The following is a 16146-nucleotide window of genomic DNA, read 5'->3' as shown; positions in this document are numbered from 1 at the left end:
GCGGGGGCAAGACTCGAATCCGGGGCCCGAGCCGTGACACGTCACCACGTCGCGGCCGCACGCAGCGCGCGCGAGCCAGCGCGGCGGACCCATCCCCCGGAAGCAGCCGGGGGAAGAGGTGCTACGTATTTCCGGCGTGTAGCTGGCGGCTGCCGAGTAAGTGAGTGGGGGCTGACGCCTGACGAGGGACCGCAGCCCGGGTCAGCCGCAGGGAGAAGAGCCGCGAGCGGCTGCTGCGGCGGGGGGAGGTGAGGGGCGGCCGGGCAGCGCGGCGGCCGGGGCCCGGGGAGGGGGCACTGGGCCGCGGTCGGGCCCGGCGGGGGGAGGGGAGCCGAGTGACACGCAGTCGGTTTGGGTGGGAGCCGCTATGCGCGCGGCGGGGGCTCCAGCGCGAGTCCAGCCCTTCCGCGGGGCCGGTGTCTGGGACCCTTCTCCGTGCGCTGTGCCCCCTCCCCCCCCGCCTGGGCCTGTGGGTCTGGGGCAGCGGGGTTTCCGCTCCCGCTAGCCCCCGGCCGGACCGGGACAGTCAGTCCAGCGCACGGGGGCCTTTGAGTCCTGCTTGAGCCGCAGGCACTTAGGTAGGGCCACCCGATTGTCAGGGAACTGGACGTGGGTGAGGACATGGCCAGGTGCCCTGTGGGAGCTTGGCCCCTTGGCAGGCACCGCACCCCGGCTCTAATTACCGTATCCTCACGCAGCATTTCAACATTCTCCTCGGCCGCCTGTGTTTGAGAATGATGCTTATTATGTTAAATTTATTTACAGAAGGATCTGTTCCTCCTTCTGTGGTTTTTTTTGTCTTTTGTCACTGTAAATGAGCTAACCTTTAGCCACAGTCGTACTTATAGCAACAGTAGATTTCTTTAAAACATTCCTCGTTTGACTGATACTTAAAAATCACTGCTGACTTACAAGCACCAAAAGCATAATGAGGTAGGACTAAACAAGACCAGTTGAAAGCATTAATTGTGGCTTGGTGCAGCCAATAAACCTGCAGCTCCCCTTGTAATATTTGATCTTTTGCTAAGCATTGTTTTTACTGTTCAGTTGCATTTTAACTTTTGAAAAGGAAAACCCTGACTGGGGATTTAATTTGCGTTTCATTTTCATTCTGACTACTATTGAAATGAGAGGGTGAACTCTTTATGTACTCCAAAGTCAGCCAACACATAGTTTTACAAAAATTGGTCTCATGGACTTCTGAAACCATTTACATTGTGTATGACCAAAACAGAGACATGCAGTTTATAACTGCACCAAAGAAAGTGTGGTAGTTACATAAGTATAATTCAGGAAGCAGCTAGAAGTGAGCAGTTATTGTAGAAGTGAGTGGGATGTTCCATGCAGTGCTGCATCCTAAAATGCCCACAGACTGTTAGTACACTAGCTCCTCTGTTACATATAGCTGCTGGAGTGCAAGCAATTGGTAATGCATGCAGTTTAAGAACCTGTTTGTGGAAGAGGACATATTGACCTAAAATGAGGTTTTTTGAAATGTTGTTTGAAAATTTCCAGAGACCTTTAACATCCACTCAAAATAGGGACCAGGCGTCAGACACCCACTTTCAACGCCAGTAATAGTTGGTTTACAAATTTGAATTCAGCCTTCTGGTAGAGAGGCAAGTATGCTATCAACTAGGCTTAGCATGCCAGTCAAATAATGTCAATAAACCAGTCAGTGAAATGACCAGTCAAGTTATAGCAAGAATACCCTGATGTAGGAGGCAGTCTAGCTTTCTGATTGCATCGTGGTGTCATTCTTTTTTTTTTAAAAGAACTTGATTTTCACATTTTTGAGATAAAATAACTCAGTTAAGTAACTTGTTTGTTGTAATTAGTCATGAGTATCTATCTAAGGCTAAACCCTTTGGAATCTATAAAGTCTTATTTTTTTGCTGCTGTTATGGTTCTAATAAATTAATGCTTTAAAATATTTGTTCATTCTTAAGGTTATTTGACCAGTCAGTTGACCACTTATTTTGCCCATCCCTACTACCAACGAATCTTGCTGGCATAGGGGGATTAAGGTTTTTACCCATAAATGTCTCATGTTTGTTTTCTTGCAGGCAACTAATCGTCAACAATGTCTTTCATTTTTGAATGGATTTACAATGGCTTCAGCAGCGTGCTGCAGTTTTTAGGTAATATTTCAAATGTGTATTTACCATCAAACACAAGTTTGTTTAACTAAATAGATTTTAAATCATTCTGATTAAATCAGTGCAAATGCTAAACAGACACACAAGGAAGTGTAATTGTTGCTTCAATTAGTTTAATTTGGTAATTTACCAACACAGGATACATTCAGACCAGTTTTCAGAGTAGCAGCTGTGTTAGTCTGTATCCGCAAAAAGAACGGGAGTACTTTCGAAAGCTTATGCTCAAATACATTTTTTAGTCTCTAAGGTGCCACAAGTACTCCTTTTCGTTATTCAGACCAGTTTAATCCTTGTTAAAAATGGTTTATCTACATTAAACCTTTTCACTGGATCAAATTAAAATCTAGCTGAAAAAACCGTTTAAACAGAAAAACAACAAGGAGTCCGATGGCACCTTAAAGACTAACAGATTTATTTGGGCATACGTTTTTGTGGGTAAGAAACCCCACTTCAGTTTAAACAGATGCACCTTTTTTTTAGTATAGTTGACACCCTTATTGAATGTATTAGTTCATTAGGATTTTCTCTCCTGGTATAATAGCAAACAGTACTGATGAGATGATGGTGGTAAGATTAGTTCCTTTTACCTTCCTTTTACCTTACCTCCCTTTACAAAGTACCTAAGTAATAAGAGTAGCTTGATCCACAGTTGAATTTTTAAAAATGTAAGACCTATAAAACATTCCTTCCCCTTTATTTGGTGAGCCCTGCCTCATATTGTACAGCTGTGCAATAATCTGATGCGGTTTATAATGAAGATACACTCCCCTTCTTTGGTATTTTTTAAACAATTCTCTAATCCTCCTGATTGTCTGGGTACCTCTTTATCTGGGTTTTAGGGACAAAATTGGAGGCACAGACGTTAGGTGATCTTCCCATAGTGTTTCAGGGAAATCTGTGGTCTACTTAGGAAGAGAACTCATGTCTCACTCTAGTCCTTCTGGTTTACAAGTTAAACATAGAATCATAGAAATGTAGGGCTTGAAGGAAACTCGAGAGTTCATCTGATCCAGCCTCCTGTGCTGGGACAGGACCAATAATACCTAGCCCGGGGTGGCCAACTTGAGCCTGAGAAGGAGCCAGAATTTACCAAATCAACATTGCCAAAGAGCCACAGTAATATGTCAGCAGCCCTTCATCAGCTCCCCTCCCAGTGCCTCCCACCCACCAGCAGCCCTGCCAATCAGTGCCTCCCCCTCCCTCCCTGCACCTCCCAATCAGCTTTTTCGTGGCATGCAGGAGGCTCTTGAGGGTTGGGGGGGGAGGAGTGAGGGCATGGCAGGCTCAGGGAGGGGGAAGGAAGAGGTGGAGTAGGGGCAGGGCCTCTGGCAGAGCCAGGGGTTGAGCAGTGAGCACTCTCCAGCACATTGGAAAGTTGGTGCCTGTAGCTCAAGCCGCATATTAATTTCTGAAGAGCCGCATGTGGCCACAGGTTGACCACCCCGACCTAGACCATCCTTGAGAGGCGTTTGTTTCACCTGGTCTTAAAAACTTCCAGCGATGGAAATTCCGCAAACTCCATTGGCAGCCTATTCCATTGCCTAAATATTAGAAATTTTTTCCTAATATCTAACCTAAATCTTTCTTGTTGCAGACTAAGCTGATTACTACTTGTCTTGCCTTCAGTGGACGTGGCGAATAATCGATCACTTTCCTCTGTATAACAGCCCTTAATGTAGTGGAAGGCTATCATCAGGTCCACCTCCCCTCCCCCCAGTCTTCTTTTCTCAAGAATAAACATACCCAGTTTTTTTTATCCTCATAGGTAGATATTTCAAAACATTTTATTATTTTGGCTGCTCTTCTCTGACCTATCCTCTCATTTTTGTGGACTGTCTCCCATTTGTTCACACATTTCTTAAAATGTTGTGCCCAAAACTGGACATCATAATCCAGTAAAGTCCTCACCAGTGTGGTGGAGTGGGACAATTACCTTGTTGTGTGTACAACGTACGACACTCCTGTTAATACATGTCTCAGAATATTAGCCTTTTTTGCAATTTCATCACTTTGTTGGCTCACATTCAATTTGTGAGCCACTCATACTGCTAGATCCTCTTGTGCAGTACTACCACTGAGCTAGTTATTCCCCATTTCGTATTTGTGTATTTGATAGTCCTTTCTAAGTGTATGGGGTGTTCAGGGAGGGGTAGCACCTCTGGTGTAGGGGCATGTCATGTCCTTTCAGGGCAGCTCGTCCACCTTTGGTCCCCACCTGTCACTCAGCTCTCACCTGTGGCTCCTAGTAGCTGTAGTATGCGCAGCGGCCACACCCCGGGCAACAGCTTCGACAGGCTGGCCAAACCAGGTTGAGGGTAGCCGTCGGGCATAGACCTTCGGGGAGATAGGGCCTTGTCTATCCCGAGCATGTGAAGACAGACTCCGGCCGATTGAGCGGATGAGACCTTTTGGAATAGGACCAACGGTCACGAAGGCGGTTTCTGCAAGCGACGTGGTACGCTAAGAGCATGGCAAGACGCGAAAGACGCCCTGGTCAACCACTGTGCCCAGCCCATCTCCAACCGTCTCGACTTTTGTCCTGCCGTTGGAGCAAGATGGAATCTGGGAAGAGAGAGTGAAGCTGACTATGCGCACCTCTCCCTCACTTTAATCCAATTCACGCACAAGACTTGACATCCCTCCAATTCCCGTAAACTTTAAAGTCCTGTGGCAATGGGCGAGCGACGAAGCAGCAGGTGTGGATACACTGGGAGCTGTAGCCGCGGACCTGCACACAGGCAGCTCAGGTCTAATGGTCGTCTTCTTGCTGACCGAAGCAACAGCTGGATTCGGCGTCTACCTGAGTGACTGAGCAGCCCTCTTTAGGACTGCACTGCTCACCTCCGTAGTAAGAGGAAGGGGCTAGAAAAGGTGCCCTAAACATTGTTTGCTTCATAGAACCCTGGCCAGCTTACCGCGGCTGGAGGGGATCCCATCTTATGCGGTCGAATAACAAAATTTCAAACAACAAAATGCAAGGTGACACCACTCATTATTGGTACATGGAATGTACGCACGCTTCAAGACAACCCCTCAGCAGATCGACCAGAAAGAAGAACAGCTCTGGTCGCCAGAGAGCTCGCAAGATTTAACATCGATATTGCGGCCCTGTGTGAAACTCGTCTAGCCAACGAAGGTCAGCTCACAGAAACAGGAGATGGTTACACATTCTTCTGGTATGGACGTAGCAGTGACGAACGCTGTGAATCTGGAGTTGGCTTTGCGGTTAAGAATCATCTTGTCCGCAAACTTGCCAGTCTTCCCAAGGGCGTGAACGATCGACTCATGACACTGCATCTTCCACTACCGAGAGGAAAGCGAGTTATACTAATCAGCGCTTACGCACCCACAATGACGAATCCGGATGAAGTAAAGGACAAGTTTTATGAAGATCTCGATGCCCTACTTTCATCCGTGAAGCGCACCGACAGGCTGATTCTACTTGGCGATTTTAACGCGAGAGTAGGATCCGATCACTCTGCCTGAGATGGCGTCATTGGAAAAAATGGAATCGGCAAATGCAACAGCAATGGCCTATTACTATTGAAGACATGTGCGGCTCATGATCTGATCATCACCAATACCATCTTCCGCCTGCCCACTCGCAAAAAGACGTCCTGGATGCACCCACGTTCCAAGCACTGGCATCTCATTGATTATGTCATCGTGCGGAGGAAAGACAGACAGGATGTAAGGGTGACTAAGGCCATGCCGAGTGCTGACTGTTGGACTGATCATAGACTTATCTCTAAATTAAGCCTTCACATCAAGCCAAAGAGACGCCCACAGGGAAATAAAGCTGTGATGAAAAAGATCAACGTCAGTAAATTGAGGAACCCCAACACAGCAGCTTCACTAGTAGAAGATCTCGACAACCAACTCTCAGAGCCGCAATTAGAGGAAAACGTTGAGAGGAACTGGGAACGCTTCCGAAATATTGTGCGCTTTTCTGCACTAACGGTTCTTGGACCCTCACACAGGAAACAGCAGGACTGGTTTGATGAAAACGACGAAGAGATCAAGGCTTTACTTGCTGAAAAGCACCGCCTTCACCGTGCTCATCAGAACGACCCGTCGTCAACAGCTAAGAAAAATGCCTTCAACAATATTCGCAGGACCATACAGAGCAAGCTTAGTAAGATGCAGGACTCCTGGTTGAGTGCCAAAGCAGATGAAATCCAGAAGTTTGCTGATAGAAACGATGCCAAACGGTTCTACGAAGCCCTTAGATCCTTGTACGGACCTCAGCCTTCAGGGAGTTCCCCTCTACTGGACTTAGATGGTGCAACTCTCATTACTGAGAAGACTCTGATTCTACAGCGTTGGGCTGAGCATTTCCAATCCGTACTGAACCGCCCATCTTCCATCAATAATGAGGCGATTGACAGAATGCCCCAGGTGGATATTAATTACAGCCTGGACGTTCCACCATCAGAGACTGAAACCCTACAGGCCATCAGTCAGCTGTCTAGTGGCAGGGCCTCAGGATCTGATGCGATTCCAGCGGAAATCTATAAGGATGGTGGTGCAATGCTTGTTGACAAACTCACTCAGCTGTTCCAGTCCTTCTGGAATCAAGGGTCCATTCCTCAGGAATTGAAAGATGCGTCCATCGTACACCTCTACAAGAGGAAAGGAAATTGAAAAGTCTGTGATAATCATAGAGGAATATCACTGCTTTCTAGCGCAGGTAAGATCCTTGCACGAGTGTTGCTGAATCGCCTGATTGACCACCTGGAACAGGGTTTACTACCCGAGACACAGTGCGGCTTCCGCAAAGAGCGTGGCACTGTGGACATGATCTTCGCAGTTCGGCAGCTCCAAGAGAAGTGTCAAGAGCAGAATCGTGAACTGTATACCATCTTCGTGGATCTTACCAAGGCTTTTGACACTGTCAGTCGCGAAGGTCTGTGGCGCATCATGTTGAAGTTTGGGTGCCCTGACAGATTCATCCTGATGGTACGTCAGTTCCATGACGGCTCGTGTTCTGGACGACGGAGAAGCTTCAGAGGCCTTTCCCGTCACAAACGGCGTCAAGCAGGGGTGTGTTTTGGCACTGACCCTGTTCAGCATAATGTTTTCAGCTGTGCTGTCAGACGCCTTTCAGAACAGTTCCTTGGGAATCAGCCTGAGATACAGGACTGATGGGAAACTGTTCAACCTGCGAAGACTCCAGGCTGTCACCAAAACAAAGGAGACTGTACTAAGAGACCTTCTTTTCACTGACGATTGTGCCCTGAATGCTGAATCAGAGCAGGAAATGCAAGCTAGCATGGATAAATTCGCAGCAGCATGCGATAACTTCAGCCTCCTCATCAACATAAAGAAAACCGAAGTGATGCACCAGCCGGCTCCGAAAGCCCAACACCAAGAGCCTACCATCATAGTGAAGGGACAAAAGCTGCAAGCAGTGGACCAATTTACATACCTTGGCAGCACCCTTTCTCGCGCAGTGACAATTGACATCGAGGTCAACTGCAGAATCGCTAAGGCAAGTTCTGCATTTGGCAGACTGTTGACCAACGTGTGGGACCGCCGTGGAATAAGCCTTGCTACAAAGCTTAAAGTCTACCGAGCAGTAGTGCTAACTACCCTGATGTATGCCAGTGAGACTTGGACTGTATACAGGAGGCATGCTAGGCAACTGAACCACTTCCACATGACTTGCCTCCGCAGACTTCTGAGGATCCGGTGGCAGGATAAGGTGCCAGATACAGAAGTCCTCTCCAGAGCAGGCCTGCCGTCAGTTTACACTCTGCTTATGAAAGCCCAGACACGCTGGGCAGGCCATGTTGTAAGGATGCCAAACCACCGCATCCCCAAACAGCTCTTTTATGGTGAGCTGTCTCAAGGAAAGCGATCGCACGGGGGACAAAAGAAGCGATACAAAGACACGCAGAAAGCCTCTCTTAAGTCCCTGGATGTTGACATCACCTTCTGGGAAACTCTGGCACATGATCAATTGACATGGCGTACGCTGATCCACCAAGGCTGCCAGACATCTGAAGCCAGAAGGATAACTATAGCACAAGAGAAGCGAGCACTCCGTAAAGCCAGAGCTGTAAATGTTGTAACAGTGGTGCCAACACATGTCTGCCCGACATGCGGCAGAACATTTCGTGCCTGTATTGGCCTTATCAGCCACCTGCGGACGCACTGTGGACAGCTCACAACCTGCTAGATGTCAAGGTCGTCTTCGAAAACAATGGACGAACATACATACGCTTTGCACTTCTCTTTATTGAATTTCATTTTGTGGATTTCAGATCAATTTTCCAATTTATCAAGGTCATTTTGAATCCTGTGCTCCAAAGTGCTTGCAACCCCTCCCATGTCGCTATTATCCACAGATGTTATAAACATATTCTTCACCCAATTTTGTAAATCATTAATAAAAATATTGACTAGTACCAGACAGACCCCTGCGAGACCTACAAGGTATATCCTCCTAGTTTGCTATTGAACCATTGATAACTACTCTGAGTACATCTTCACAATTGTTTTCAAATTTATTTCCAGTCTTTTCAATTGACTTTCATGCTTTCCCTAGAACTATATCTTTTCTATTTCCTACTATCTAGTTACTTAACTCTTACTAACAAGGCTTGGAAAATTTATCCAGTACCTGCCGGCCCAAGGGCTAAGTCTTCGAATTGCCAGGCCAGCATACTCCAGCAACCCAAGCCATGTCTTCTCCTGTCCAGTGTCCTGTTAGTTGGATTCTCCCACCAAATACTGGGGCCCACGACGTAAGACTTGCTAGTTGAACTGAGCTCAACTGTATATCTACACACTAGACCCACCACACCCCAAATTGATGCTGATTGGGTCCAAATAGAACAGTGTTATTGCTACTTTTGCCAATAAATTAATAATGCACAACTGTCTGGATAAATCAGTTTATGGTGGCCCTGTGCCTGGTGCTTTGCTAAAGTGGGAGGAGAGCTCACCACAGACCTACCCTCTGACCCTGACTCCAGCTGGCTGCAAACCAGGGAGCAGTGTAGTGGCGGGCCCTTTGTCTACCATTCTAGAAGATGGCTCGTTCATTGGGGGTGTGGAGAATTCTGTGGGGAGACCCCTCCTGCCATTCCAGCAGAGGGCTCTGTGGGAGTGGTCTTTCTTGTCTCCACTCCAGCAATTTGCTGGAATGGCAAGTGTGCCCGGGCACAGACTTTCATTGTGAGGTGACATGGTAGTATCAGTGAGGTCCCACCTCTATGTAGAGACCTGTGTTAGATGGCTGTGGGGAAGCCCTCTTCAGTGGGGGTGGATGAATACTCCTGGGGGCTGCTTATTCCTAATGTCAGAAAACCCTGGTTGCTATCCACCCCTATCATTGACAGCCACATGCCCCTTTTCTTCTTTAACACTGGTGGGAATTCTGGATCAGTGCAGATTTGAAAAAGTTTTATTGCATTGGTTCACATTTGGAAGGATACGTTCACAAACAAGTTCCAGAAAACTTTTAAAAATGAAAGCTTAGATGCTGCAGAAAATGACACTCACCCAGGAAAGATGCACACTTAGAAGTGGATTTTTAAAGCTCTTTTTATATTTACACAATCTAAATAGCATTCTCATTACTTTGTTCTGTTTCATATTGTCGTCTTTTTCCCCTAGATGAGCCCATTTACAGTTTTACCTCCTTGTGGGTAAAATTGTAATTCCACTTTTAAATGTCTTGAATGGCAGATTAATTTTTAACCCATTACATCTAAGGATTGGTTTCTTCTGCTCTATTTTATAACAGGACCTAGTTACACATAGACTTGATGTAGCCTCATTCTCTTCAGTTTGTCATGTATTCCATAGATATGAAAATGCCTTTCAGGAAAAGCTTGAAGGTCCGTACAGAAATGAGTTTTTGTTGAGGGGAAGCCAAAACTAGTTTAGAAAACAGTCAGCCTCATAATTAACACTTTTTGCTCTACCTTCCCAAAACCATAGGTTCATTTCCCAGTGTTGTGTTCCCTGTGCTGAGGGTTTATGGGTAATGTTTTACACTTGTTTTTGGAGGGTGTGGATTATGTGATACCACTGCACTATTTAATATCTATATTAGATCCTATTTCTGCATTAGAGCAAATGTAAACCTGTTGAATTTTCTTTTCACTTCCAGGATTGTACAAGAAATCTGGAAAACTAGTGTTTTTGGGCTTGGATAATGCTGGTAAAACTACTCTTCTGCACATGCTCAAAGATGACAGATTGGGTCAACATGTCCCTACACAACATCCAAGTAAGTTATCCAGTGATCTGATTTTGAGTCCATTGTTCATTGGATTTTCCTCATCAAAATCACTCATACAACTGGATATTGAGCTGTAATGATGAAAAATACCTTAATAGTTTTCATCTCTAGAGATTGATTTAGGTTTTTAAAACTAACCTTGAGGACTTTTGTGTAGTGTCTGTCTCTTAAGGTGAAATTAAATTTGAGTAAGTCTTGTAATGAAACATCAGTTAAACTATATAAAGTGAATTCAGAAGACTGACTCCATTGAGTTAACACAAGCATATTTTAAGCATAATTGCTTTTCTAGATTAAATATAAAATTCATGTCTAGAGACTAATCAGGATGTACCCTGGGAAAAGAGCAACCCCTTTCCCATTTTAATGATCCTATGAAATGACTTTTATCTACAGTGGCTTCATCCTTTATGTAATAGGTCCCTCATATCATTCTGTGTATGGTTGTTGGAATTATTTGAAATTATTAATATAAATAATATAGGAAACCACCAAACATCAGTTTAACCATCAATTCTTTATTATGTCCAAAGGCCAAATGGTATTTAATGCTCTAAACATGTCTAATAGCCTAAAAATAAGCAATCACTACACCGAAACAGTTTAAAAAAAAGTATACTGAGCAATATGCTTACAAATAGGCAAAACCTAGGGAAAACCGTCTCATCCTGGTGTGCTCCGGCATGATCAGGTGAGGTCTGACACAGAACCTCAAATTCATAACTTTTTATACTCTTCAGCAAACAAATGATGTCATAGCCAATTGCCACTTTAGCTAAAAACTAGTTTGAGACAGTTCACCCTCATTTTTCATTTTAATTCAAATAAGATTTACAATGTCCTTCTTCTCAAGGTCTTTCCTCCTTATCTCTTCCCCTCCAACAACTTTTTCATTTCACGTAGGTTCACATAGAGATAACACTGGTACGTGGGGTGGGAAGGTCCATGGTGGCTCTTTTTAAGACAGGTTCTTTTTGTTATATTTGAAAACCACCTGCAGTCACCCCTATCAGTCAGAGGCCTTCTTTTTAGGAACTTCTTGTTTCATTAGTCATTCTTTGAACCAGAAATCTTCCCTACTTCATTCCTTTTGGCCTTATAACTCATTATTTTCAAGGCCTTCCTTCTACTTGCTAGTCAGTGCCTATCTTTACAACACATGTATATTTCCTTAAACAAACTTAAACTAACTCTAATTCTTTGATTTTTATATTTATCCTACAGTGGTGTTGATAGGTACAGTAAAATATGGTGGATGTGATAATGGCTGCAATTCAGATAACTCAAAACTTTATTCCTCCTTTTTTAGCATCAGAAGAGCTGACTATTGCCGGAATGACTTTCACAACTTTTGATCTTGGTGGACATGAGCAAGGTAAGAACGGGCTTCTTTCAGAATTGGGGGACAGAAAAGAATATTAAGTGTTGCAGTTCATGCTGACACTAATAATTATACTAAACTTTAGCCATCTTAAGGAAAATATATGGGAGAGCAGTAACTATGGTCTTTTATTTTAACCTTTAGAATTGGGTAATATTTATTTATATGTAAAGTTAATCATTCTGTTTAACTTAGATTTAATTTACTGTAGCAGATAAATCTTGGTTCATCTGCTTCTGACAGTGTGTACAAAATCTTTCTTTCAGTACGCTTCTGCCCTAAATCTCTCTCTCCCCATAGATGGCTTACATGTGCATAGAACCACAATGAAGCTTCCTAAAGGTGGTTTACAAGGGACTCTTTTACATAAAGTTGACCTTTCTTTGTTTTTTAGAACGTTAGAGGTTATACTGAAAACTTTTTCTGATTCTTTTGCCTTAGAAATATCAAGAATGTCAAATCTGGATTTATTTGTCTTTTTGTGAAGGATCTTTTGTGAAACTTATCTGTATCATGAGGACTTGCATCTTAATTGAACTGGATGGGATGTTGAATTCTTAAGACTTGTCTTCTCCAAAATGATCATTAGTAATTGAAATCAAATAGGCTTCTAGTATTGTTTATTTTTAAATAACCTGTCAAAAATCCCTTCCCCCTTGGTTTCTCAGCTTTGTGTCTCAACTCTGGGATAGGTCACCATTTTACTAATTCTCCAGGTCAAGCAAGTCCTGGCCTTCTAATGTTTAGAAAAACCTTCCAGACGTCTTAGACCTCAAAGAAACAAAGGTCACAAGCCCAGTTTTCTTCTTGCATGTCACCTTTAACCCATGGTCTAAGCCAGTGGTTCTCAAACTTTTGTACTGGTGACCCCTTTCACATAGCAAGCCTCTGAGTGCGGCCCCCACCCTCCTTATAAATTAAAAACACTTTTAAATATATTTAATACCATTATAAGTCCTGGAGGCAAAGCGGGGTTTGGGGTGGAGCCTCACAGTTCGCAAACCCCTCCCCCCATGTAATAACCTTATGACCCTCTAAGGGGTCCCGACCCTCAGTTTGAGAACCCCTGGTCTAAGCAGTCCTCTAACGCTGATATGATACCATGGCAATGGGCTTGGTATAAGAACCTGAGCAGAACAAATGTGTAGCTTTTGAATAATACAAAAATGAGTTAAACTACTGTTGCACTCAAGTGGCTCATCAACGAAAAAAAGTTCAAAAATAGTGTGAGAAGCCTGCAGAAAGGTCTGATTACTTTTGCTGGTAAAGGAGATAGAACTGACAATTAATACAAATCACTGGCTTCAATTCAACTGCTCATCTGAAGTATTTAAACTTTTAAACAAATCATTCTTGCTTCTTTTCCTGTACGTGGGCATGCTGTCCCCTCAAAGCAGTGTTTTTACAGGGATGTTTGTTCTTTTCTATTCTAGCACGCCGGGTTTGGAAGAATTACCTGCCAGCAATTAATGGGATTGTCTTTCTGGTGGATTGTGCTGATCATTCACGTCTCATGGAGTCTAAAGTTGAGCTTAATGTATGTTTCCAATTTGTAGTTTTTTCCATGCAGGAGCTATGTCCTGGCTTTACAAATGCAAATTTTCTCCAGCTTGAAGTGGGCTAGAACTTAACATACAGTAATATCTTGGCCCCTGAGAGAGATCTTCCAAGCATTATAATCTTCTTCCCTTCCTCCCTTCAAAAAAAAGTTGACTTGGTTAAAGCCCTTTGATTAAAAAAAAAAAAAAAAGCAGTATCCTAAATTCAAATAACTGGTTGTTTGAGATGGAGAATTAAACTAATAAGGCCATTCTTAATTTAACTATTGTCGAGCCACAGGAACAACTTATAATTTTGCTACATATACTAACATAGATTTAAAAATTGGCTGAAAATTTGCATGCTCTTATAGGCTTAATATGTATTTTAAAAAGTCTTCTGATCATTTTAAATAGCCAGTGTACTTTACACAATAGCTGTCTTCAATGAACTGTTATGAGGTTTGTACTCACTTCTGAGGAATTTTTTCCTCTTCAAAGTGCCGTAACATCAAAAGATCATTTTAAATTGTTGCCAGTTCTGATTTGAAGCAAAGAAATAAAAGGTCGCTACAGATAACATGGTGCACTATAAAAATTTGTTAACACTTGTTTTGCCTATAGGCACTAATGACAGATGAAACAATATCCAATGTGCCAATCCTTATCTTGGGTAATAAAATTGACAGACCAGAGGCCATCAGTGAGGAGAAACTGCGGGAGATTTTTGGGCTTTATGGACAGACCACAGGAAAGGTAAGATGAAGAGTTTGAGCCTTTGGCTATTAAGGTCATGGGGAGCTAAAATGAAGAATGGAATTTTTTTAATCAATTATTTTACGTGTTACCAAGAATGCACATCAAGATTTGTTAACCAGGTCATTCTGTCCAAAAATTATTTGAAAGATATTAAAAATACCGGAGCGTTAATGGGAACTGTCTGGATATTTAAGACTTGGTACAGACATGATATTTCTGAAAGATTGTAGTAGTTTGTCCATTTGGAAGCTTTTTCTACTGTTCACCTAACTCTACCCCTTTCTTAGGCATCCTTGCTTTTTTGCTTTGCTAGAAATGACTGAGCTTTCTTTCACAGCCATGTTAAAAAGATGATAAAACACAAATACTAAACTATATAATGGAAAATGCAAGAATACACTTCGGGTGCACTATAGAGTTTCTACATGCTATGCATCTTATATTTCAATTTTAAAGTTCATTAATTTGTACAACTGCTATATCAAAATAGTTGCCCAGATGGTCTCACTTCAAAACAGAATTTGAGTTCTCTGCTTCCAATGTCCTATTGTTCAACTGCCTATCTAAGTCTCTTGCTTCACTGTAGTCTGGCTGTTAGGTCTGTAGGAGCAGCTGTTGAGATGCAGTTATGGACAACTAACTTTAAAAGGCTGTATAAAGAAGACTGTAAAATAAAACTAAAGAGATCTCTGTAAGACTGGTAAGTGAAATTTCAGTAGGAAAATCTTGCTAGTCCAGCATTTGACTTCTGGGTTACCATTTGTAAGGATAAAAAAACTGCACCTCCTTGGACCTACATACTCGGTGCTTGTTGCAATTCTGACTTCTTCCTATTTTCTTGATTCCCAGGGAAATGTGCCACTGAAGGACCTGAACACACGCCCCATGGAAGTGTTCATGTGCAGCGTGTTGAAGAGACAAGGCTATGGCGAAGGCTTTCGTTGGCTATCACAGTACATAGACTGATGTTTGGACAGATATAGAGTTTTACTCCTCTGGACTGATCCTGTTCACAGCTTCCTTATGGACTTTTCTATTAGAATGTGGAAGGCTCTCCTGCCACATATTGGCATTGACCAAGAGACTCCTGGTTTTCAACTATCCTGTTGCACAGTGGTGACACAACTCTTTTCCACATGACTGGGAGATAACACAATTCTGCACGCTGGTGCAAGTTGTCCCTTTCAGTTGCCATTGTTTCCCACAGAACCCATGGCTTTCAGTTACAATGGGGCTGGTGTGATCTGGAATCCAAAACTCTGCACGCTGTACTGCAACACCTGAAAAAGAGAATACGTCTCACCACTGTGGCTAATTGACTTAAAGAAAGCAATTATATTTTTTAAAAAAAGTGTTAATGTAAGCGGTGTCCCTTCTAACTTTTTGGTTTAACATTTATCTTGTTTGGTCCAGAGTCTATTAGGGTTTTTTAAAATCTATTTAATGGTATTTAGATATTTCCCAAATTAATTAACCACGTATCATGATATTAAAGTCATAAATAAACATAGATTTGGGCTTAACTGGTCTATAGGATGGTTGTGCTGTGTCACATTGGGTGATCATGAAGAGGATGCTGTTGGGACTGACTTGTGCAATGAAGCTTCTTTAACTTACAGGGATTTTAGTTGAAAAAGGACGCACACAAGCACGTCTGTTCTGTTGCTGCTTCATGCTTAGGTGTTTGAATGCAGTTTCCGGTCTCAGCCTCCTAAAGTGGTGATGCTATGAAAGGGACAGTGTAGCTGTCTTGTTCAGTTTCCCATCAGCAGTCTTTCTGCTGTGGTGGATTAGGTTTATTGGGTTCTCACTCTAGAATGTAGGATGTTCTTTGTTGCAGGGTTCCACTGTATTATAACTAAAAATCATGATGTTATTTTGTTGTTGTAGCATGAGTGTTCAGCATTTGCATCTGATAAGGTTGTTCAAGTAGACTGCACCAGCTTCTTTTTATACGCAACAGACTTTGTCTGAAGTTTCATTACTGTCTAGAGCTCCTCCTTTTCAGTTAAATAAAATAAAGACATATCTTCCTCTACAAGGGGTGGTGATACT

General features: G+C 43.1%; 1 protein-coding gene and 1 long non-coding RNA gene across 4 annotated transcripts; one reads left to right on the top strand and one right to left on the bottom strand.

The window, feature by feature from the left end:
• The first annotated feature begins 10 nt into the window (after positions 1 to 10).
• SAR1A (secretion associated Ras related GTPase 1A) lies at positions 11 to 16132 on the top strand. Of its 3 annotated transcripts, none has more exons than XM_039547506.1 (7): positions 11 to 156; positions 2067 to 2141; positions 10282 to 10401; positions 11723 to 11788; positions 13228 to 13331; positions 13957 to 14088; positions 14941 to 16132. In XM_039547506.1, exons 2-7 carry the CDS (start codon positions 2084 to 2086, stop codon positions 15055 to 15057), a joined length of 597 nt encoding a protein of 198 aa, XP_039403440.1. In that variant the 5' UTR covers positions 11 to 156; positions 2067 to 2083; the 3' UTR covers positions 15058 to 16132. The 3 variants fall into 3 exon arrangements, with proteins under 3 accessions (XP_039403440.1, XP_039403442.1, XP_039403441.1); XM_039547508.1 differs by having other exon boundaries at positions 102 to 160; XM_039547507.1 differs by having other exon boundaries at positions 140 to 248.
• On the bottom strand, positions 14505 to 15887 carry LOC120409425. Its single transcript, XR_005601291.1, has 2 exons — positions 15709 to 15887; positions 14505 to 15371 (listed from the first exon to the last, which is right to left on the bottom strand). It is a non-coding gene; the product is annotated as an uncharacterized LOC120409425 (long non-coding RNA).
• Positions 16133 to 16146: the final 14 nt, after the last annotated feature.

This window comes from Mauremys reevesii, linkage group 7, assembly GCF_016161935.1.
Source record: "Mauremys reevesii isolate NIE-2019 linkage group 7, ASM1616193v1, whole genome shotgun sequence".
Taxonomy (NCBI): domain Eukaryota; kingdom Metazoa; phylum Chordata; order Testudines; family Geoemydidae; genus Mauremys; species Mauremys reevesii.
This window is presented reverse-complemented; position numbering and strand designations above follow the sequence as displayed.

Coding starts and splice junctions, on each gene's coding strand:
- SAR1A (XM_039547506.1), top strand. CDS start 2,084: ATGTCTTTCATTTTTGAATGGATTTACAATGGCTTCAGCAGCGTGCTG. Junction 2,142..10,281: donor CAGCGTGCTGCAGTTTTTAG/GTAATATTTCAA, acceptor TTTCACTTCCAG/GATTGTACAAGAAATCTGGA. Junction 10,402..11,722: donor TGTCCCTACACAACATCCAA/GTAAGTTATCCA, acceptor CTCCTTTTTTAG/CATCAGAAGAGCTGACTATT.